Source organism: Alternaria rosae (genome assembly GCF_020736505.1).
Source record: "Alternaria rosae strain MPI-PUGE-AT-0040 chromosome Unknown BKA58scaffold_4, whole genome shotgun sequence".
Lineage (NCBI taxonomy): Eukaryota > Fungi > Ascomycota > Dothideomycetes > Pleosporales > Pleosporaceae > Alternaria > Alternaria rosae.
In genome coordinates this window covers 2,683,022-2,702,487 of record NW_025763573.1, presented here as the reverse complement: position 1 = coordinate 2,702,487, position 19,466 = coordinate 2,683,022, and the positions used below count along the sequence as shown (strand labels likewise).

The 19,466-nt window shown below is 54.0% G+C and overlaps 9 protein-coding genes across 9 annotated transcripts; 4 read left to right on the top strand and 5 right to left on the bottom strand.

The window, feature by feature from the left end:
• Positions 1-57: 57 nt before the first annotated feature.
• Positions 58-5,160, bottom strand: BKA58DRAFT_468824 (uncharacterized protein). The gene is made up of 2 exons (XM_046175125.1): positions 4,744-5,160; positions 58-4,691 (listed from the first exon to the last, which is right to left on the bottom strand). Exons 1-2 carry the CDS (start codon positions 4,888-4,890, stop codon positions 240-242), a joined length of 4,599 nt encoding a protein of 1,532 aa, XP_046026757.1. The 5' UTR covers positions 4,891-5,160; the 3' UTR covers positions 58-239.
• On the top strand, positions 5,114-6,332 carry BKA58DRAFT_161909 (nucleophile aminohydrolase). The gene is made up of 2 exons (XM_046164987.1): positions 5,114-5,473; positions 5,537-6,332. The coding sequence occupies exons 1-2, from the start codon at positions 5,300-5,302 to the stop codon at positions 6,191-6,193; spliced, it is 831 nt and encodes a 276-aa protein (XP_046026756.1). The 5' UTR covers positions 5,114-5,299; the 3' UTR covers positions 6,194-6,332.
• On the bottom strand, positions 6,332-8,089 carry BKA58DRAFT_161917 (actin family). Its single transcript, XM_046164988.1, has 2 exons — positions 7,872-8,089; positions 6,332-7,816 (listed from the first exon to the last, which is right to left on the bottom strand). Exons 1-2 carry the CDS (start codon positions 7,921-7,923, stop codon positions 6,471-6,473), a joined length of 1,398 nt encoding a protein of 465 aa, XP_046026755.1. The 5' UTR covers positions 7,924-8,089; the 3' UTR covers positions 6,332-6,470.
• A 123-nt stretch (positions 8,090-8,212) lies between these two features.
• On the top strand, positions 8,213-10,266 carry BKA58DRAFT_439242 (MBOAT, membrane-bound O-acyltransferase family-domain-containing protein; the record flags this gene model as incomplete). Its single annotated transcript, XM_046173670.1, has 4 exons — positions 8,213-8,486; positions 8,537-8,604; positions 8,651-9,250; positions 9,298-10,266. 4 exons carry the CDS (start codon positions 8,213-8,215, stop codon positions 10,264-10,266), a joined length of 1,911 nt encoding a protein of 636 aa, XP_046026754.1.
• Positions 10,267-10,696: 430 nt separating this feature from the next.
• Positions 10,697-11,700, bottom strand: BKA58DRAFT_161966 (uncharacterized protein). Its single transcript, XM_046164989.1, has 3 exons — positions 11,432-11,700; positions 10,799-11,324; positions 10,697-10,744 (listed from the first exon to the last, which is right to left on the bottom strand). The coding sequence occupies exons 1-2, from the start codon at positions 11,543-11,545 to the stop codon at positions 10,929-10,931; spliced, it is 510 nt and encodes a 169-aa protein (XP_046026753.1). The 5' UTR covers positions 11,546-11,700; the 3' UTR covers positions 10,697-10,744; positions 10,799-10,928.
• A 15-nt stretch (positions 11,701-11,715) lies between these two features.
• Positions 11,716-12,531, top strand: BKA58DRAFT_383594 (uncharacterized protein). Its single transcript, XM_046170191.1, has 2 exons — positions 11,716-11,874; positions 11,955-12,531. Exons 1-2 carry the CDS (start codon positions 11,762-11,764, stop codon positions 12,478-12,480), a joined length of 639 nt encoding a protein of 212 aa, XP_046026752.1. The 5' UTR covers positions 11,716-11,761; the 3' UTR covers positions 12,481-12,531.
• A 467-nt stretch (positions 12,532-12,998) lies between these two features.
• On the top strand, positions 12,999-14,668 carry BKA58DRAFT_161894 (manno protein MP65). Its single transcript, XM_046164985.1, has 2 exons — positions 12,999-13,205; positions 13,325-14,668. Exons 1-2 carry the CDS (start codon positions 13,130-13,132, stop codon positions 14,503-14,505), a joined length of 1,257 nt encoding a protein of 418 aa, XP_046026751.1. The 5' UTR covers positions 12,999-13,129; the 3' UTR covers positions 14,506-14,668.
• Positions 14,668-16,736, bottom strand: BKA58DRAFT_161890 (pyridoxal phosphate-dependent transferase). The gene is made up of 3 exons (XM_046164984.1): positions 16,488-16,736; positions 16,019-16,357; positions 14,668-15,967 (listed from the first exon to the last, which is right to left on the bottom strand). Exons 1-3 carry the CDS (start codon positions 16,539-16,541, stop codon positions 14,831-14,833), a joined length of 1,530 nt encoding a protein of 509 aa, XP_046026750.1. The 5' UTR covers positions 16,542-16,736; the 3' UTR covers positions 14,668-14,830.
• On the bottom strand, positions 16,737-19,380 carry BKA58DRAFT_161889 (armadillo-type protein). The gene is made up of 2 exons (XM_046164983.1): positions 18,683-19,380; positions 16,737-18,633 (listed from the first exon to the last, which is right to left on the bottom strand). Exons 1-2 carry the CDS (start codon positions 19,096-19,098, stop codon positions 16,932-16,934), a joined length of 2,118 nt encoding a protein of 705 aa, XP_046026749.1. The 5' UTR covers positions 19,099-19,380; the 3' UTR covers positions 16,737-16,931.
• Between the last annotated feature and the right edge of the window lie 86 nt (positions 19,381-19,466).

Below are 19,466 nucleotides of genomic sequence, written 5' to 3'. Positions count from 1 at the left end.
TGCCGACCGCCAGAGAAAGTGAGAGTGATAGTGAACATGATTCGATGTCAATCGTTTCTGGATTAACCGCAGCCAATATCAATGCATTGCAACGCTCGCTCTATCTATGCAAGATGTATTACATTTCCCTTTTCCATCCATCCCCCATGCATGCAATCGCTATCCAAACGTCCCAAATAACAATTACGCTTAATCATACACAATCATAACCCAACACCCATATCGACAGAATGTACCACTCAATTAACCTTTGTGACCTTGATTCCACGGTCGAGAAGGGCGTTCTTAAGACCCTTAGCAACCTGCTTCCTTGTCCTGGCGGTCTGTCGCAAGCTATCAATGTTGTCGTCGACCAGGTCGCTCAAACGCGCGATCTCTTTGCCTGATGTCGGACTGCCTTCGGGTGTGTAGAACAGGCCATAGCCCTTGCTGGGCGTAGGCGGACTTTCAACTTCGGGGGTCAGAGCACGACGGTTCAGCTCGGTCAAAGTCATCTTGTTGCGGTTGGTAGGCGGGGTGGCGTATGGTGTATCAGCGATGCTACGGCGGAGATCCGTACCGCGTGATCGTCGGGGCGTACCGGCGTTGCGCGATGAAGACGAGGAAGGACGACTGGAGTCTGCGAGACCAATCTTGCGCAACTGTGCCTCTAGGACTAAAATGTCGTTGTTCTTTTGCTCAGCAAGGTTGGCCAACCGGAGAACGGTCTTCTTGACAGCCTCCATAGAAGGCACTGACTTAGTGCTGCCGTTCTGAGCGTTGTGGGACACCAGACGTGAGCGTAGGACTGCGACTGCATCTTCAGCCTTGCGTAGCGACGTCAAAAGCTGAGCATAGTCATTGCGCAGAGCCTTCTGTCCATCAGCAAGCTCCTTTGGTAATGGTGCCTTTCGGAGAGCTTCTGCCTTTTCGGGGTCCTTGCGGTTGATGATCTGGCGGCGGATATCATTAAGACGAGTCATAAGCTTGGCCTTGTCGTGAAGAAGACGAGCAAGTTGTGTGAGCTTGACGAGCACGTCCTGTACCCGTCCAGCATCTAGCTCTTGTTCAAGCTGATCTTCAAGAGATCGCAAGGCTTGAATCTCGCATAAAGTGAAGTTCTCGAACCAGGAGCCGTGAGGTCCCTCGTCTTGGACATCATCCAGCATACGTCGATCGATTTGGTGACCAGACTGGGGCTGCAGGTGGTATTGTGTAAACGACTTGATAGATCGAGCGTTCCAGCCAAGTGCATCCACCATACCGTTGATATCTTTGTAAATCAACTCGATCTGAGCGGCGTGACCTGTCTTGCTAGGTGATTTACCACCAGTGTAGTTCTGGTATGCGACAAACTCCTCCAGGTTCCGGCTCGGCTCGATCGGCTGCGCAAGCTGTGCGCGTATCCGCTCGTCCTCCTCATCTTCAAGATCAGAGACCTGTGGCTGTGGCGTGGGCGGCTTAGATCCCTGCATGGATGAGCTCAATGAAGCACCCGGTGCGACCAAAGGTTCTCGTCGGAGACGAGAAGCTGAGCTCGAACGAGCTGGGCTAGGCGAGCGAAGGTCTTGCGCGCGGCTCGTTGGAGGCGGGAAGTTCGGTTTCGCAGACATGGATGATTGGTCGGGTTTACCAGAGAAGGGGCCTTTGTTTGGTTGCTGTCCGAACAGCGATGAGCCTGAGAACGGTGGTTGGTTGGTGGCAGGTTTCGAGTGCTGAGCGAATAAAGAAGGCTGGGCTGGTGAAGCGCTGCTTCCTGAGTGTGATGTGGCGCCGGACTTCATTGTTGGAGGAGTCGGTGCAGGGGGGAAGAACTGTCGTGACTGATTCACACTGTCCTGGAAGCTCCAGGTACCCGACTTCGCAGGTTGCGGCTTTGATGTCTTGTTTGGCGGGTACGTGTCGTCGACTTCTTCAACCTCCTCATCGTCCTCATCAGAGAAGCCTTCCTCATCATCCTCGTCGCTCTCGTCATCATGGTCGTGATCATGTTCTTCCTCGTCCTCGTTGTCAATAGGAGATACATCTCCAGACGAACTAGGTGCTTCCACCTCTACGCCAGGACTACCAGCGAGCGGAGGCAAATCGTCGCTAGTCGAATTCGGCAGCTTTGTGTTGATGAAGTCTGGAGGTAGAGGTGCATCCTCAGTCTTCGCCGGCTTAGCCTTGGTGAAGTCTGGTGGCAAAGGCGCGTCGTCCACCGGAGTAGCGGGCTCTTGCACAGGGGGTGCGGCCTTGGGGGTTGCGCTCTCCTTTGCAGGAGTGTCACTGGGGAATAATGACTTCTGCTTTGGCGGGGATGCTGGTGTCGTGGAGATGTACTGTGGGGGGTTTTCGCTCGCTGGGGTTGCGGGCGGCTTCATCCCCGTCTTTCCTAGCATGTTGGAGAAGTCACTGCCGAAGAAGGAACCGTTAGCAGGAGCCGCAGGCTTCGCTGGATCATCCTTAGCTGTGCCGTCACTTGCAAAAGTAGTGCTGAGCTTGAAGCCACCTGCAAGGCCGAACAAGCTTTGGGACGGAGCTTGTGGTGTAGGTGTAGCCTCGTCCCTCTTTCGGTCGTTTGCCCCGCTAGCATCGGAGTCCTTCGACTCAAACGAGGCCGTATTGAACGATGACTTGTCTGGCTGTCCAAAGATCGAGCTGCTTTGCTGAGCGGGCGTGTTCGCCCAGGAGGGTAGCGAAGATCCAGTCCCAGAGCCAACAGTGACAGTAGAACCAAAGCTTGGCTCTGTCTTCAGACCTCCAAAGCCAGATTTCTGCTGTCCTTGCCCAAGTGCTCCGAATCCCGAGCCAGCTTGTGCGGAGTTGTTGCTTCCAAAGCTCGAAAACGAGTTTGACCCTCCAGCACCTCCAAATTTGGCGAATCCAGACGAACCACCAGCAGCGGCCGAGAATGGATTGGATTTTGACTCCGGAGTTTGAGAAGTCGCTCCCCATGGAGATGCTTTGCCGCCCATTCCACCTACTGCGCCGAATCCGGAGCCAGCACCCACTGCAGAAGGAGCACCAAAGGCAGGTTTGGCGGGGGTGCCGATTGCAGAAGGAGCACCAAAAGCTGGCTGAGGAGGCTTACCAATTGAAGATGAAGCACCGAATGAAGGCTGTGGAGGTTTACCAAAAGTTGGAGCAGGCAAGTTGGTAGCAGCAGTACCAAACCCAGGGGTTCCAAAGCCCGGCGGTGTGGGCTTCATCAGAGCGGGAGTTGGTGTGCCAAATCCGTTTCCAGTGTTGCCAAATTGGGGGATACCAGCAGTTCCTGGGGTGCCAGGTGTTCCCATGGACTTGCTGAAAGGGGTAGATGTAGCAACAGGAAGCTTGGATGCAGGCGTAGATGCCCTTGGAGTAGAAGATGGCGCATGCTGTGTGGCTTCGCTCTTGAAGATGAGACCAGGATAGCGTTCGCCAGCCTCGATAGACTTGTTCCACATAACCCACCAGGCCGCAAGAAGACCTTCATGGGTCAGAGCCATGTATGCAGGGAGCGGCCACGGCGCCTCGTTGATCTCTTCCAGGGCGGGAATGGGGCGCAGTATCTTCTCCTTGCTCGAAAGATCAAGCGCCTCACCAATAAAGACGCTGTCCATTTCCTCGTCTCCATAAGCGGTTCGCGGCACCTGAGCCTTCTTCGTATCGTCCACGTTGACCATCATGAGCTCGTTGCAGGTCTGTTGATCCGGGGAGATCTTGTTGCTTGTGGAGGCAAGTATCGCGATGGAGTCTGCGTGGGAGGAAGTGATAATGAGCATGTCGTCGAGATAAGGCTTCCAATTTTGTAGGCGTGTGGACGAGATACGTGCAGGTAGTAGGCGGCGTGGAGCTTCGAATGCCTCGGGAAGAGGATCCCAGACAAAGGAATGGTAAGTGAAAGATCCCCAGCCCTTGGCTGATTTGATGACGCTGTACTTCTTTTGCTCCGGGTTGTCCTGGTCTTGTTCCTTCAGAGAGTAGACCGCAAGGAACTCTTCAGTTTTCAACCATGACACGCCGGTCACCTCGTAGCTTTCGTCCACATCTGGAGGTCGAGGGACAACACCCCTTAGGTCTCCAGCGGTCATGTGTATAGCGCAGGTGCCGTCAATAGAGCCAGAGACTACAGCCTTTCCACGCGCGCTCCAAGCGGCGCAGTTGACGTGTGCCTCTCGGATCGTCTTCTTGACGCCCTTCTCCACATCGCATATCTCGAACTTGCCGTTATCGAGGACTATGGCGAAGTATTGTTCGAATTCGGCGGAGGGGTTTGGGAGGAGTGCGCGAACCGGGGCGTCAGTCGCCAGTTTCGTGTCCGCGTCTTTCTTGCCTTGGCTAACGACACTCGCAACGCTATACGCAGTGACGCCGCCTTCGGCCTCATCAGATGTAACCAAGAAGTCTCCATCGGCGGAGAAAGCGACATGGCGTAGGTTGGGAGTGGAGATGGTGATATCGGGCGTGAAGTCTGCTACGACGTCAATGTCGCGCTCTTCAAGACGCGGGTCATCGGCGTTTGCGATCTCATCGGCTATGGTCTTGTTCTGGAAGGCGCTGCGCACGGAGTCTGTGGACGCGATGACGAGGATGTTGGGGCCGGCAGCAGCGAGAAGGGCGGGTTTGGAGGCGACGGAGAGGAGGTTGGCGCAAGCAGGAGGCAGATTGTCGGCAGGCCATGGCTGGGGCAGGATCTTGACCTTCTTGGGGCCCTGTTTGCCCTGGTTGAGGACCTTGAAGCCTAGATGCTATGTCGTCGTTAGTACCGTCGCATGGCGGTCTGGTGCGAGCTCTAGCTACCTCTGTTTCGACTTCGGGCACCTCGGGCCCAGCCTCGACAGCCGGCGCGGGAATCTTAGACATTCTGCAGGATTTGCAGGCCGAACAGGTTCTGGCGCGTAGGAGGCTCGGCTTGGTGTCGCGCGTCGGAGTTCTCAGCTTATTCATATATGCATCGGAGGACGAGCGCGGGTGCGCGTGCTAGCCTTGGTGTGTTTTGGGAAAGAGCAAACAGGCCGTTCTAGGCTAGGCGGAAGGATGTGAAGGTGATTGAAACGGCGGAGATGCAAGGAGATGGTGCCTGGCGCTCTGGATAGTCGAGCGACAAGCATGCGACCATTAGCTCGACTCTCTGAAGCGACGCGCTTTGTTGTTCTGAGAAAGTTCCCGAGCTAGTGGAGCTCATCGCTGCGCCAAGGCTACATCCAAGCTCCAGGCACGACAGCTACGCAACCTCGCCCTCGCCGCCGACCGCCTAGACAACCCGAATAGACGCGCGACATCAAACACTCACCACGATACACGCCGTCTCCGTAGCAAGCACCCCACGACTTCACCGACACCTCACATCTACACCATGGGCGGCTTCGACTTCTCCAACTACAACCGCAATGCGGCTCTCCACGCCCAGGGCATCCCGCTACCCAAGGCGACAAGCACAGGAACAACCATCGTAGGATGTCTCTTCAACGGCGGCGTAGTCATTGCGGCCGACACACGAGCTACCAGCGGTCCCATTGTAGCAGACAAGGTAGGCTCCTCCCCGCCATAGACACAGCAATCACCGTGGACACTGGTCTGACATGCACCGCAGAACTGCGAGAAACTCCACTACATCTCCCCTCACATTTGGTGTGCGGGTGCCGGTACCGCCGCCGACACCGAGTTCACCACCGCCATCATCTCCTCGAACCTCGAACTGCACGCCCTCTCCACCGGCCGCAAGCCCCGCGTCGTTACCTGCATGACCATGTTGAAGCAGCACCTGTTCCGCCACCAAGGTCACATTGGCGCTTACCTCGTCATTGCCGGTGTTGACCCCACTGGCGCACATCTCTTCACCGTCCACGCCCACGGTTCCACCGACAAGCTGCCGTACGTCACCATGGGTTCAGGTTCATTGGCAGCCATGTCCGTCTTCGAGACACAGTGGAAGTCCGATCTGTCACGGGAGGATGCCGTCACACTATGCGCAAACGCTATCGAGGCAGGTATCTGGAACGATTTGGGTTCCGGTAGCAACGTGGACGTGGCGGTCATCACAGAGGACAAGACCACACTGATGAGGAACTACAAGACACCAAACACCAGGCAGCCCAAGCAGAGGAACTACAGGTTCCAGCGGGGAACTACTGCAGTGCTGAACGAGAAGATCATCACAAAGGAGGAGATCAGCAAGTACGTAACCGTACACGAGCTCAAGGATGGTGATGTGGCCGGCACAGCGGAGACAATGGATATAGATTCGTAGGGGTTTGCGTTTGGCTCCGGGGCGATGCAAGACATGGCGTTACGAACATGAACGTGTACTATACACCGAAACGCGGTTCCAGACGAACCAGCCGAATAGCTACAAGGCAATATGATGACGATCAATGAACCACTTCACCAGATCTTCAGAGCAGACATTCGATGTACACAACGTTCAGTCATGGAATCTTTTGTGCATTACACTACCTCACAGAACAGAAAGAGTCAATCGACTCTCAGTAAAACAGCGCCGCCGCATCGCATCCATCATACTGTGCCTAACGACACCTCTTCTCGACAATACCAGCACCATGTTCCTCGTACTCCTTCCTTGAGATCCACAGCTGGTGGAAGCTGCCCAGACTAGCTAGTATACTGCCGCCAATCCAGGCTGCGTACTTCCTCTCCACCACGCTACCGGGTGCGATGAGCTTGTTCCTGGTGCTGGGGTAGATGGCGTTGATTTCGTAGTTGAGGCGTTCGTTGAACTTGTAGAGTAGCGTCGAGCCACCTGTGACGACGATGTTGGAGAGGAGGAGAGGACGTTGGTCGGCGTCGACTTGTTGGACTGCTGCTTGCACGAGTCGGGGGATTGTTTGCTCGGGCTTTGGCGCGGGCATGGTTTCGCTGGCGAGCGCGGCGTTATGGTCGAACAAACCCTCTGCGGCGCGGAATCTCTCAATGCCAAAGACTTGGTTCCAGCCATCGGGCATTTCGAAGGGTCGGCCAGGCATACTCTTTGCCAGTTCTTCGTTGGTGCTGAAGCGGCCGGGGCCGGGCCAGACTTCGACGACGGATTCCTTGAAAGACGTGAGAATGCGCTCCTCTTCGTTCAGACGGAACGAATCGGTTGGCGGTGTCTCAAAGGTCTTGTACGCTGCTTGGGCGGGTGCGCCAGCGTCGACTGGTGTCTTGCTCTTGACCATGTAGTGTGGTGTCAACGGTACTTCAGGCTGGGCCTGCTTGAACGACGTCCGTATCTGGTCGGAGACGAAGTTGCCTGCTAGAGGCGATTTCTGAACACCCTTGCGCAGCACCATGCCGTCGAGTACAGGTGTGACGGATGTATGCGACGCGCCGACGTCAATGATGATGCCTGACGCCTTTCCTGATGCAAAGGCAGCCAATACACCAGTCTTCTGCAAGAAGAAAGCTGGCGTGCCCCAGTCCTCCATAGCGATCTCGATGTACTTTTCCCGCGCCTTTGCGCTGTTCCAGCCTGGTTCTGTGACCAACAGCGGGCTGTCTTCCAGCGGCTTCTCGTTGTTTTCTAACGCGTCCATATCCACGTCCATAGCCTCCCCGTTCTCATTTTCGCCATTGCCATCGTTCAGCCCGTTCTTAGTAGGGTCGGTTGGTTTTGCGCCGGTGAGTCGGCTCGTGATCGCATACTCCCACAGCTTGGTCGCAGTATCCCAATCCTCTACAATGCCGTCTGAGCCCCAATAATTCTTAATATCGAGACCGCCGACCGGCGCATGTATCGCGTTCTCGCCAAAGAGGTGTTCGCCTGAGGATGTTTGGCCGTAAAAGGAAGGGCAGACGGACTTGGGTACGTCCTCGCCAGCGAATCCAGCGCGAACGGTCGAGTAGCCGGGGTCAAGGACGATCGCGGAGACCTCATCTATGGTTCTCAATTAGCATACGCTGCGTGTAGAGCTCCGTCGAGCTTCGCGTACCTCCGGCGTACTCTCCCGCAGCTGGTGCGGTCGAAGCGTTTGGAATGTTCATCGCGCGCGACTATCGCAATGCGCAAAGCTTGATGGAGGTTTTTTTGATATGTGTAAGACCTGATTGACGCGTGATAACGGGTCTTTGATGTTCTTTGGGCGCTGTGCCTGCAGGATGGGTGTTGGTGTTGGAGCGAAGCTGTTGACAGACGCGAACTCCAAAAGTTGAGGTTGCGGACCTGGCCTCCATCACCGCACTCGTCCCCCGCGCCTCCACTCCGTATACTTCAGGGACGTACACCGAGGGTCCTTTGAACACCAGAAGATGAAGAGATAGTCTAGGCAATACAATGGCGCTCAGATTCATTCGCCAGCTCTACTCGCTGGATACCCTCGACACACGCTTCGTTGTACCGGCCACCGCACCCCCGAAAGAGGCGCTCGAAGAGGCCAAACTCGATCCCGCTGGACCAGTGCCAGTCCGAGATGGACGAAATGGAGACAAGGGTCTAGAGAATAAAAGCCATGCGCCACTATGGTCGACGCCGGAGTTCTACTTCTACTACGTGTCCATTGCAGCCAGCGTGTTCTTCATGTTCAAGCTGGTACTAGATGTGTCTCAAGGTTCGTGCAAATAGATCCGCAGGGGGTGAGGAAAGCTAATCGTTCTGCAGAATCTCATCCAAACTATCCGAAGTTTGAACATCTTCTGTCAGATGGCTGGATACCTGGTCGCAAAGTAGTACGTTGCAACATCAATTGTCACATGCCATTGTCTAACTCCTTAGGACAATACCGATGCTCAATACAGCGGTTTCCGCCAGAATATTCCCTACCTCTTCATCGTTGTTCTGCTTCACCCTATTTTGCGTAAGGCCTACGACTCGTTCTGGAGAGCGGGAACGTATACTCAAGTTCGGTCCTCTGCCGGCAATGGCCTTACTATGGGCTTAACCCCTGGTGCTGCAGCGGATGCTCGTATGAACCAGCGCATCTCGTTCGACCTTCTTTTTGCCGCTATCTTTCTTGCCGCCCTGCATGGCTTCTCTGCATTCAAGATTCTCGCCATTCTCTATGCGAATTACTGCATCGGCACAAAGGTTTCTCGACAATATGTGCCAGCTGCGACATGGATCTTCAACGTTGGCACTTTGTTTGCAAATGAGTTCTCAGACGGATACTCATACGCCAACATACTCGGCACTTTCCTACCGTCTACAGTATCGGAGAAAGGCCACCCATCGTCCAATTTCGGCCACACTCTCGACAGCTATGGTGGTCTGATACCCCGATGGGAAGTCCTCTTCAACTTCACCATACTCCGATTAATAAGCTTCAATCTTGATTACTACTGGAGTTTGAACTCTCGTACAGGTAGTTCCATTGAAGTACTTTACCCGCCCACCCTTAGTTCGATATAGCTAATAACATCAAGAAGAAACAACTCGACGCTTCCAACCTCTCCGAGCGGGACCGCGTCACGATACCTGCTAAAGCTACTGACTACACTTTCCGCAATTACTTCGCCTATGCCATGTACTCACCCCTCTACCTGGCCGGGCCCATCATCACGTTCAACGATTACATCGCCCAATGCCGTTACCGACCCCACAGCATCACCACCAAGCGAACAACAATGTATCTCGTCCGCTTCATCGTTGTCTTGTTGACCATGGAGATCATGATCCACTACATGTACATGGTCGCCATCTTCCATGAGAGACCCGACTGGTCGCAGTACACGCCAGCTCAGCTCAGCATGCTAGGTTTCTTCAACCTGAAGCACATCTGGCTGAAGCTGCTCATCCCATGGCGTTTCTTCCGTCTCTGGTCGCTTTTAGATGGCATCGACCCACCCGAGAACATGGTTAGGTGTATGTCTGACAACTACTCCGTCATGCACTTCTGGCGCGGATGGCATCGTAGCTTCAACAAGTGGAGTTTGAGATACCTTTACATTCCGCTGGGTGGTAACAGAGGAGATGGTCTCTGGGGCAAGGCAAGATCGATTGGAAACTACCTTGCCGTGTTTACTTTCATCGCGATTTGGCACGATATCCAGCTTCGGTTGCTGATGTGGGGTTGGCTGGTTACCCTGTTTGTTCTCCCAGAGATCATCGCTTCGTACATTTTCCCCGCGAGGAAGTGGAAGGGCAGCCCGGATGCGTATCGCTGGCTATGCGGAGTCGGCGCCGTTTTCGAAATTCTCATGCTCATGACTGCTAATCTCGTCGGTTTCGCCTTGGGAGTCGATGGTCTTAAGGACTTGGTCCGTGGTATTGTAGGGACTTGGTCTGGTTGGATGTTCCTTGCTACGGCTTGTGGCGCGCTGTTCACTGGTGTGCAGGTCATGTTTGAATGGAGAGAGAACGAGAAGAGGAGGGGAATTAAGATGAAGTGTTAGACTTGGAGGGTCTACTCGATCGGCCGTGTGGATAGATGCTATTAGCATGACCTTTGTATTACTACTTTTAGTCCGCGGCTATCACCGAATAAGTATCACTTCATAGTGACTTTGGAGATAGGTACCAGGATCGTCCTCTTTCGACGACTCTTCCTGCTTATATGACGACGCAGCACCTTCTCTTGTCTTTATCGTCGAACTTCTTCGCATCATTCCACTCCTTCTCAGGAGCATCGCACTGCTTCGCGGCATCTTCCAACTGCTTATCGATCTTCTTGTGATGTCTCTCGACCTCCTTTTTTTTTGGCTCTCGTACTCTAGGCTCTCGCGCTCTTTCTCACAGTACGCAACATCGCTCTCGTTCGACTGAGTCGCGCTACAGACCGGAACTGTTCTCTTGGTATCCCCGGTCTTGATCGTCGCCTTCGACCTTGTTCCGTCGGGATGTTTAACACGAATCGTAATGCGACCGTTCTCTCTTGGTGGAGCTCTATTAGCTAGCTGCACAGCGATGTCAGCATAAGTAACTTACCGCTTATACTCTGCGCTGCATCCATAACTGCGGTGAGTGAGAATTCGGGTGTGTGCTTCATGCAAAATACGATGTGTGGTTTATTGTGCGATGCCCCGTTGAGCGTACCGAATTCAAACATGTTCACGTGTCATGATGTGGACATTGTGTATATGGTAGTAAGTAGGCTGGGAGTACCAGATTCCTGGGTGGGTTCATGATACCTACATTTGATTTCTACAGCGAATTGCAAGACTGCTACGGCATTCCGGCCAAATCGAGATACACGAGACGTGCAAAAAGATGAAGACTGTAAGTAATGTTCACAAAATAGTTGTGGCGTTGTCAGAGCGGAGTGCCTACACAAGAGGATGCAGTCGGTTGGGGCAAAAAGGCAAAAAGAAAAGTGCAAAAACAGAGTTTCGAACCCACGAAGGGTGAGGTGTTTCCAAAGATTGAGTAAGTGCAGTGTTGTGCGGGACTCGCGGTCACTTCTGGTAAAAGGCAAGAAATGAGTTCGTACAAATCCTCGCACTGCACATTGATACTGCCAAAATATTAGCTATATATACTGAGCGGAAGTTGCTGGTGATGCTGGTGGAGCCAGCGCAGGTGCTAGTCGAAGCGAGGGCCAGTGCGGGCGGCGAAACCCACGGTCTGCAACAGAGAGGGAGGCACTGGCCGTGCGTTGTTGCCTGGGCGGTGCGGACTGTGTCCGACTCGTGTTTCCTTTCGCGCTCTTGTCGCAATGCATCGGCCGGGGCTCATGCGTCTCGCTTCTATAGGAGGTCAACGCCAAAGGAGGTAAGAAGGTAAGTGCAGTAGGTGAGTGAGCGAGAGCCCCGCGCTTGAGATCAAAGGGGTGCGGCTTGTGGCACACGTGCCCCGCATCATGGCGACGGCCTGCAGGCTGCGGGCCTCCTTTTTGTCCGCAGCCAAGCTCATCCCATCTACAATACTATTACTTGTAAAAGCCCACGGTAGATGCGACTCCTCTCTGAATCTGTACGCGTGACTTGCCATGCGCGCGTCTTACATTCTTCGCTCAGCTTGCGAGGGACATCGTCATGCAGGCCGTTGTCTCCAGCTGGTTTCAAGTGAGTAGCATCCTCTAGGCTAAAGACCTGTTGACCCTTCGTTTCTTCTTGGAGTCGCGTCTCTCTTCTAAAAGCTCCAGCATACTTAGCCTGTCGGGCGCGCCTTGTGGACGCTCGATCCAAATGGCATGCGTTCGTCTCACTCTATGTTTCTACCTAGACACGAACATTATGCGTGCCCAGGTATATTTCCGCCCTCAGTGTCATCATTCGAGTCATCATGCATTTCGCTTTGTCCCTTCCTTTCGCTTGTGTTTCCTTCTATCTCACAAACTGCTCTCACTCCAAATTCACGTTTCTTCACTTCCCACAAGACATTGCGCAACTGGCCGGCCTTGTTCAACTTATCAAAACGAGAGGCTGGTGGCATACGCCTACATAATTATCTCGCAACAACATTGCTATCATTCGATATGCATCATATTACAACAGATGAGCCTCTCAACCCCAACCAATCGCGCATGTTGCAGCAAGATCAAAGCTGTCGTAATTGCATCTGTATACCGGGCTGTAAACGACCATGATACCTTGTGGCTTGAATTGACACGTCTTCATCAATCGTCAGTTGCGGTCTCAATCCGTGGCTTTCCAATCATATGGTCGTGATCTTAGCCAAGTTTATATGTCACTTAGCTTCTACGTGTTTGTATTCTCTAGTCTTCTATGTGTTCAGAAGCCATGTGCCTAGCCAAAGACCTCGAAATTTGGTTGCCTGTTCTGACCTAAAATGTTTCCTTCTCCACTTCGTTCTACTCGTCCAGATGTTTGCGGCCCAGCGCCTGGGGCAGGTTGAGGTTTCAGTTCGTGCTCCTTATCATAACCTGGGGTTGGCGTTTCATCCCTCATCGTGTCTCTTAAGGCAGTCGTGACCACGATGTCTGGACCCTGCAGATGATACCTTCGCCGTTCGTCGCGATTGCCCAAACGGCGTCGCCTGAGGCTCAGAAGGCGCTAGCGCAGGTACAGCTACCACAACAGCGCAACAATACCTAGTCGTCAACACCGACCGCGCTTCCTCTTCAACGCCAAATTCAGTCTCTACAGTCTCTGTTGGTTCACAGCTTCCCTAAATTGACCCAGACAGTCTTCCCTTCTTTTCAGCTGCAGGCAGTCATTCACTCATTTCTCGCACCTATACAAGCGCTGGGCTGCACTCGGCTTCACCCAAACAACAGACAACATTCCCACACACACACAGCACCTTTACGTTGTATACCCAATTTAAACATTCCATAACACTCGCTTCATTATCACCATGAAGTCCATCGTTTTCGCGAGCGCTCTCGCCGCTGCCGGCCTTCTAGTGAGCTCTGCGAGCGGGCGTCCACTCAGTGAGTTACCAAATTTCTCTCTCCTTGCAACATGCCATGACGATAGTCTCATCTGTTGCGCCGAGGCTACGGCCATACCGGTGCCCCTTCATGATACATCGTTCACTAACAAGGTGCAGATTATAAGCGCAAGGTTGTCACCGAGGTGGTCTATGTCACCGAGATCATGGCTGAAGTTGCCGTCTTCGTCAACGAGGCAGGCGCACCTTATTCGACTGCGACTTCGACGATTCTCACTTCACCTGTCACTGTGCCCTCAACCACGGCCGAAGCGACATCGTCAACTATCGAGCCTCCGCAGGCTTCATCAGCCGTGCCAGAACCAGCTCCCTTACCAGCATCTTCCACATCTGCTTCCCCTACAGCAGAGCCTACTGCTGTCGACGTCCAAGATGCGACCACAACCCCACCGCCCTCTCCTGCGCCGCCAGCTCCTACACAAGAGCCTGAGGTCCCGCAACCACCGTCTCCGCCCGAGGACGTCCCTGTCGAAAAGGCTGCTGCTGGAACTCTGCCTCTGGGCATAACTTGGGATGCTTACAGCAGCTCCGCCAACTGCAAGACCCCGGATGAATTTGCTAGCGAATTCAGTAGCATGACGGACTACAAAGTCATCCGCATCTATGGCATGGACTGCAATCAGATCCCACTTGCAATTCAGAACGCTCAGAAGAACGGCCAAAAGCTCATGGGTGGCGCGTATCTAGATCCCAGTGGCGGCGGCGAAGACCTCAGTCAGGTCATCAAAGCCTACAAGAGCGCCATTGACCAGTATGCCGGCGGCAATTGGGATGTTATCCAACTCTTCGCCGTCGAGAACGAGCGCGTCAACGAACGGAGAATGACATCGTCACAAGTTGTCGACGCAATCGGTCAAGCCCGCACCCAGCTACGAAGCGTCGGTTACAACGGTCCTGTGGGCGCAGTCGAGACCGCTCCTGCTACGCTCGATAACCCTGCCATCTGCGGCGCCTCAGATGTGGTCATGGTCAACATCCACGCCTTCTTCGACAGGAACACCCAAGCTCAGGATGCTGGTACCTTTGTCAAGAGTCAAGTTGAACGTGTAAGAGCCGCCTGCAGTAACAAGCGCCTCATCGTCACTGAGTCCGGCTGGCCTCGCCAGGGTAATGCCAACGGTGCGGCCGTCCCCTCGCCCGAGAACCAACGTATCGCCCTCGACTCCCTCCGCGCGAGTTTCAATGGCGATCTGTTCTTCTTCAGTGCCTACGATTCGGAGTGGAAATCCGACTCTGCGTCAACCTTTAACGCTGAGCGTTACTGGGGTGTACTCGACTAGCTATCCCGAAAGAAGCTACCATATTGTTGGAATGATATCGTAGACTGCGTCTTGAGATATGCATCTTTCTTATTGCGTCTCTCAACAAATAGCTGTATACGCCCATCACTTCTGCCATTTTTCTTGCCGACGCACCCGTGGCCTAGTGCTGCTTAAGTGTACGTGCAAGATCATTTCTGGTGCTGTCATGCTATGGGTATGGATACGAGATACGAACATCATGTAACATAGATATCCAATACTCAGATGAATGAATGCTTTTCAATAAGATGAATTGGCCCTTGCTTGCGACTTTTACCATCCCCTCCTCCTCATCTCAACACACTTAGTATCCCAGGTCCGCAGGCGTCTCTTCCAACGCCTTGACAAGCCCATCCAACGTGCCTTTGATCAACCCCCCATTCACGACAACCCTGAAGAACTTGCCCTTCTCGCCCGGCGCAAAGTCAATCATGAAGCCCCTGCTAATAAGCCTATTGGCAATCTCCGTGGTCGCCTTACTATTCGCCTCGGCGTCCTCCTTCATTTGCCCTCCCTTTGCATAATAAAAGCACACCTGCAGACATGGCAGCGGCTCCGGGCTAATAGTCTTGAAATTGCCACTCTCCTTCAGTTTGCTCAAGAGGTACTCTCCATTCTCGTATCCACGGGCGACCAAATCGCTAAAGTGCTGAGGACCGTAGTATTGCAGCGCAAGGAACATCTTCAAGCTATCGGCGCGCCGACCGCATTGAGGTGTCAGATCAGCGAGGTCGTAGATATCCGCTGCGTCGGTACCGGGCGCATTGTGGAAGAGGTAACCCGCTGGCAGCGTGAGTGCGCGGTAAAACGTGTTCATGTCGCGGGCGAGGAGGAAGGAACAAGTCATTGGTACGCCGAGCATCTTGTGTGGGTTGATAGCGATACTGTCTGCGAGTTCGGCGCCCTTGAGTCGTGATTCACGGTACTTCTCGTTGAACACCACGCTGCCGCCCCATGAGCCGTCGATGTGGAACCAGAGGTTCTGTTCTTTGCAGATCTTGCTGAGAGCAGGGAACGGGTCGAAAGAGCCCTGAACGGTTGTCCCGGCAGTTGCGTTGAGGAAGAAGGGTGTTTCGCCACGGTCTTTGCTTTCCTTCACGCAACGTTCGAATTCAGCGGGTATCATGCAACCGCGGTCGTCGACGGGGACGGCGATGACGTTTTTGGATCCAAGGCCAAAGAGGTTGGCGGCTTTTTCGACGGAGTAGTGGCCGTGGGCTGAGGTGAAGATGGTGAATTTGCGGGAGCCGTTGCCGTCCGTTTTGGTCTCGGGGTAGAGCGTGTTTCGCGCGATTACTATGGCAGAGCTGTTTGAGGCGCTGCCACCGGGTTGGGAGATGCCTCCGGAGGTAGAAGTGGGGAGGCCGAATAGGGTTGCTAAGTACTTTGTTGTTCGCTTTTCGACCAAGGTTAGGACGGGGGAGACTTGGTAGACGTGTGACTGCGGTGTGTTAACAATTTCATGCAAATGTAATCTGGGAACAAGACATACGTTGGTGTTCAATACGGCCAATACCAGCTCACTGATCACTCCCACAGCATTCGTACTGGCATACAACTTGTCTAGAAATCCTTGGTCCCATGTGTTGACAGAGTACTTCAAGATAGTCCCCACAAGTTTCACCAAGCCGTCCTTACCAGTGTTGCCATTGTTGAACTCCAGCTCTTCCTTGATAATGGACTCTAGCTTCTTGGGTGGGTGATGTTCTACTAACGCGGTTCTCGGCCCGCCACCTTCAATTTTCAGTCCATGGCCTGTGTGCTTTGTTGCTGCATCTTGGTCGGCTGAGCGGATGAAAGGTATTATCAGCTCTTGAATGGAGTCGAGAAGCTGTTTCTGCTGTTAGCGGATGTCTCTACTGCATATCTAGATCCCTGTCTGAGTCTGATGGACGAGAGGCGCGATGGGAGTTCAGAAACTTGACATCGGAAGAATCGGAATGCCCTTCCGAGTCACTTACGTCTTTGACTTCATCAGCGCGATGGAGGGTTTCTCCCTGTTGTGGGGATGACATGGTGGGGAGCGTATGCACAAATTATATTATGGTAATGGAGGAAAATTTTATGGAGCCTTGTGCTCGTACTTCAAGGAATGATGAGTGTAGAAGAAGTCACAAACACAAACAAAGGTGACCGAGTAGTCGGCGTTAGCGCCGAACATTTAGCAATGACGAACATGGAGTCATCGATTCTTTCTGCTCGGGGTACAAGCCACATTCCTAAAGCAAAACTGTTCTCATGCAAGTATGCCACTAAAAGGTATCTAGAGTCGTCGAATCAGAAAAATGCGCGACAGGCCCACCTAAGCCCTAAACCCAGCTCGGAAAACGCCGTAGTACGATGCCTCATTCTCAGCGAACCGTGCTGACAAAAGAAATTCCTGTACATAATGTATAATAGCACTATTATTGCGCGACGAGGCTCTTGGCTTTGCTGCTGCTTCCGCTGCTGACACTGCTGTTTGTTGTATGACTCCCCTTCTTCGGCTTTTTGCCGTCCTTGGCTTGTGAGGCTTTCGCAGCGGCATGCTTCTGCCTTGCCAGTTCGATAGCCGTCAGATGTCTTCCCGCCCGATGGTTTTGCGGCGGGGTTGCGTCGCCGTTGGACTCTGGGAAACTCTGGAAACCGTCATTTCCGGCGGTATAGCGCGATTGTGTGACCCAGTCGCCGCGTTTGCGTTTGTACAGGTCCATGCGCCAGTTCCGCCAGACCGCACGCCCGACGAAGGATTCTCGAAGCGAGTTTTCGTTCTCGGCCAACTCTTCCGCGATGCGCTCGCGGATGAAAGCTAGACCAGCTGTACCGTGCCATATGGCATCGATGACGTGAGATGCAGCAGGATCGAGCGCAAGCTCACCAATCTTGCCATAAAATTGTTGTATCATCTTTCGGCGGAAGATGACAGAAGCGTTCTTCGACATCAGTGCTGCCTGAAGCGTCCGCGACGCCGTAGAGTCGCGAGCGAGCTGGACAGCGAGTTCCGGGGACAGGTTGGCAAGAGAGTCAAAGACAAGCTGGCCAAGGGGCCCATCGACGGTCATCATGGTTTGTGCTAGGAGCGACCCATGAACCTTCTCTGGTGAGTGTTCATGTTTGGCACGAGGTTTGCCGTCTTCCTCACTAAGCTTGAGAATACGTGTGACTTCGAAGCCATTAGAGCCGGCATATGCAGTCTCCAGCTGAGCCTTGATAGGCGAGCAGTCGATGTCACGCGCGACGCATCGCTCGATGAGTGTCTTGATAACCCCCGTCCGGCCACGTTCTACCAAGCTGGGGATCTGGTCCACTATTTGACGCATGACCTCTTCCAGGTCGTCCTTGCCAAGTCTTTCCATGATCTTTCCGACGACATAGGCAGCGATCTCATTGCGAGCCAGCGTACCCATGCGTTCCTTGAAGAACTCTCCGTAAATGGACTTGAATACCTTTCCGGGCGCATTCTCGATGATGACTTCCAGTAGTCGGGAGCCAATGGTATCATACACAAGCCCGTTGATCAGGATGGCGCTTTCTGTTCCTTCCGCTATGGGATTGTCTGGCAAAAGTCTGTGGATGATGGATTTTTCGTCCTTGGCCCGCGATTTGCCGAAGTGGGAAAGCTCCAGCTTGAGCAGTAGCTGTAGAGTGGGACTGCCGAGTGGGTGTGTGGTCAGGGTACGGAGGTAGTGCGACTCAATGCCCGAGACACTCTCGCTGATGACCTTCTCCAGAGCTTCGGAAAAGCTTTCGGGGACGGCCCTCTCTTCGAGTAGACGTTCCTGCTCCTTCTCTGCGCCTGAGACGGTGACCTTTTCCTTCTTCTTGCTCTGCATAGCCGACTTGTTCTGTTTTTCCAGCGGGGCGCCCGATAGAATGACGAGTAGTACTCTCAGTACGTGCGATGCATACTTGTCGGTCATTAGGAAGCCCATGTAACCCTCCAGCTCGCCCAGCGTGTATAGGAACAAATTCTCCATGGAGACGAGGACTTGGTCGGGGTCTGACGACGGCGGTGTTTGCGGTTTCTCAGGTTTGGCAGCAGTCTCTTCGGTGACAACAGGCGCAGCTTGTATGAAGAGGGCTTCGCAGCAGTGGGACGCGAATCGGTTCTGGACAAGGTTGAGGAAGCTGCGACGGGTTAGCGAGTGCAATGGGGAAAGAGCGGGTGGGCACATACTGTCCGCTGAACTTCTGGAACAGGCCCTTGAGCTGGTCGGGCGAGGAAAGAAGGATCAGGCGTTCGAGCAGGCGCGACGTCTGGCTGTTGGCGATTTTCAGTTCCTTGCCGTCGGCCTCTTTCCAGACGCTGGCGAGGAAGATGTCTCGGTCTTCGGAGCTCTCGAACTGGTTCAGCTCGAGCATCTCGTCGGCCTTTTTGAAGTACTCCTGCTCCTGCTCGTCGAGCATTCCGTAGAAGGGCGTCGCATCCGGGCGGGCGACGTCATGTTCGGCGACATGCTGCGCAGGGTTTTCCGCTTCGAGCTGGTCGATGTCGTCTTTTTTGAAGCGCTTTGCACTTGCATCGTCGTCGACGTCCCTCTTGCGCTTCTTCTGCTCGTCGCGGCGGCCGCGCTTCTTGTGTTCCTTGGGCATGGCGGCTGGCGATGACGGCAGCGGCGCAACACAAAAAGTTTCGCAACTTCGGCTATCGGGCGGGGAGAGGGCTGCAGTGCTCCAGCAGCAGGACAGGGCAGGACCGGCAGTAAATAGACAGCGGCAGGACAGAACCGCCGGGGCCTTTGAGACAGCGGTACAGAGGTTTGCAGGGCGTAGGACACGGCAGTAGGTGGATTAAGGATGTTCTCCAATAGTGGCCTGACGCACGGTTGGATCTTGGTTGGATCTGAGAATCGGCTGGGATGATCGATCGGTGGCGCAGGACGAGAATCGTGGGAGGCAGGCGCACAGGCCGCCGACCGAGGCTCCAGCTGCCAGGGCGGGCTGCCGGCGTCGCCACACCT

Excerpts from the sequence above, each read along its gene's own strand:
- BKA58DRAFT_161889 (XM_046164983.1), bottom strand. The coding sequence starts at position 19,098 with ATGCCCAAGGAACACAAGAAGCGCGGCCGCCGCGACGAGCAGAAGAAG. Across the intron at positions 18,634-18,682 it reads TTCCAGAAGTTCAGCGGACA|CTTCCTCAACCTTGTCCAGA; the intron begins GTATGTGCCCAC and ends AACCCGTCGCAG.
- BKA58DRAFT_161890 (XM_046164984.1), bottom strand. The coding sequence starts at position 16,541 with ATGTCATCCCCACAACAGGGAGAAACCCTCCATCGCGCTGATGAAGTC. Across the intron at positions 16,358-16,487 it reads GCGCTGATGAAGTCAAAGAC|CTTCTCGACTCCATTCAAGA; the intron begins GTAAGTGACTCG and ends CAGCAGAAACAG. Across the intron at positions 15,968-16,018 it reads TGGCCGTATTGAACACCAAC|TCACACGTCTACCAAGTCTC; the intron begins GTATGTCTTGTT and ends AACACACCGCAG.
- BKA58DRAFT_161909 (XM_046164987.1), top strand. The coding sequence starts at position 5,300 with ATGGGCGGCTTCGACTTCTCCAACTACAACCGCAATGCGGCTCTCCAC. Across the intron at positions 5,474-5,536 it reads GTCCCATTGTAGCAGACAAG|AACTGCGAGAAACTCCACTA; the intron begins GTAGGCTCCTCC and ends CATGCACCGCAG.
- BKA58DRAFT_161966 (XM_046164989.1), bottom strand. The coding sequence starts at position 11,545 with ATGAGCCCCGGCCGATGCATTGCGACAAGAGCGCGAAAGGAAACACGA. Across the intron at positions 11,325-11,431 it reads CTCCCTCTCTGTTGCAGACC|TATCAATGTGCAGTGCGAGG; the intron begins GTGGGTTTCGCC and ends ATATTTTGGCAG.
- BKA58DRAFT_161917 (XM_046164988.1), bottom strand. The coding sequence starts at position 7,923 with ATGAACATTCCAAACGCTTCGACCGCACCAGCTGCGGGAGAGTACGCC. Across the intron at positions 7,817-7,871 it reads TGCGGGAGAGTACGCCGGAG|ATGAGGTCTCCGCGATCGTC; the intron begins GTACGCGAAGCT and ends TGAGAACCATAG.
- BKA58DRAFT_468824 (XM_046175125.1), bottom strand. The coding sequence starts at position 4,890 with ATGAATAAGCTGAGAACTCCGACGCGCGACACCAAGCCGAGCCTCCTA. Across the intron at positions 4,692-4,743 it reads TGCCCGAAGTCGAAACAGAG|CATCTAGGCTTCAAGGTCCT; the intron begins GTAGCTAGAGCT and ends ACGACGACATAG.
- BKA58DRAFT_383594 (XM_046170191.1), top strand. The coding sequence starts at position 11,762 with ATGCGACTCCTCTCTGAATCTGTACGCGTGACTTGCCATGCGCGCGTC. Across the intron at positions 11,875-11,954 it reads TTGTCTCCAGCTGGTTTCAA|CATACTTAGCCTGTCGGGCG; the intron begins GTGAGTAGCATC and ends TAAAAGCTCCAG.
- BKA58DRAFT_161894 (XM_046164985.1), top strand. The coding sequence starts at position 13,130 with ATGAAGTCCATCGTTTTCGCGAGCGCTCTCGCCGCTGCCGGCCTTCTA. Across the intron at positions 13,206-13,324 it reads TGCGAGCGGGCGTCCACTCA|ATTATAAGCGCAAGGTTGTC; the intron begins GTGAGTTACCAA and ends AACAAGGTGCAG.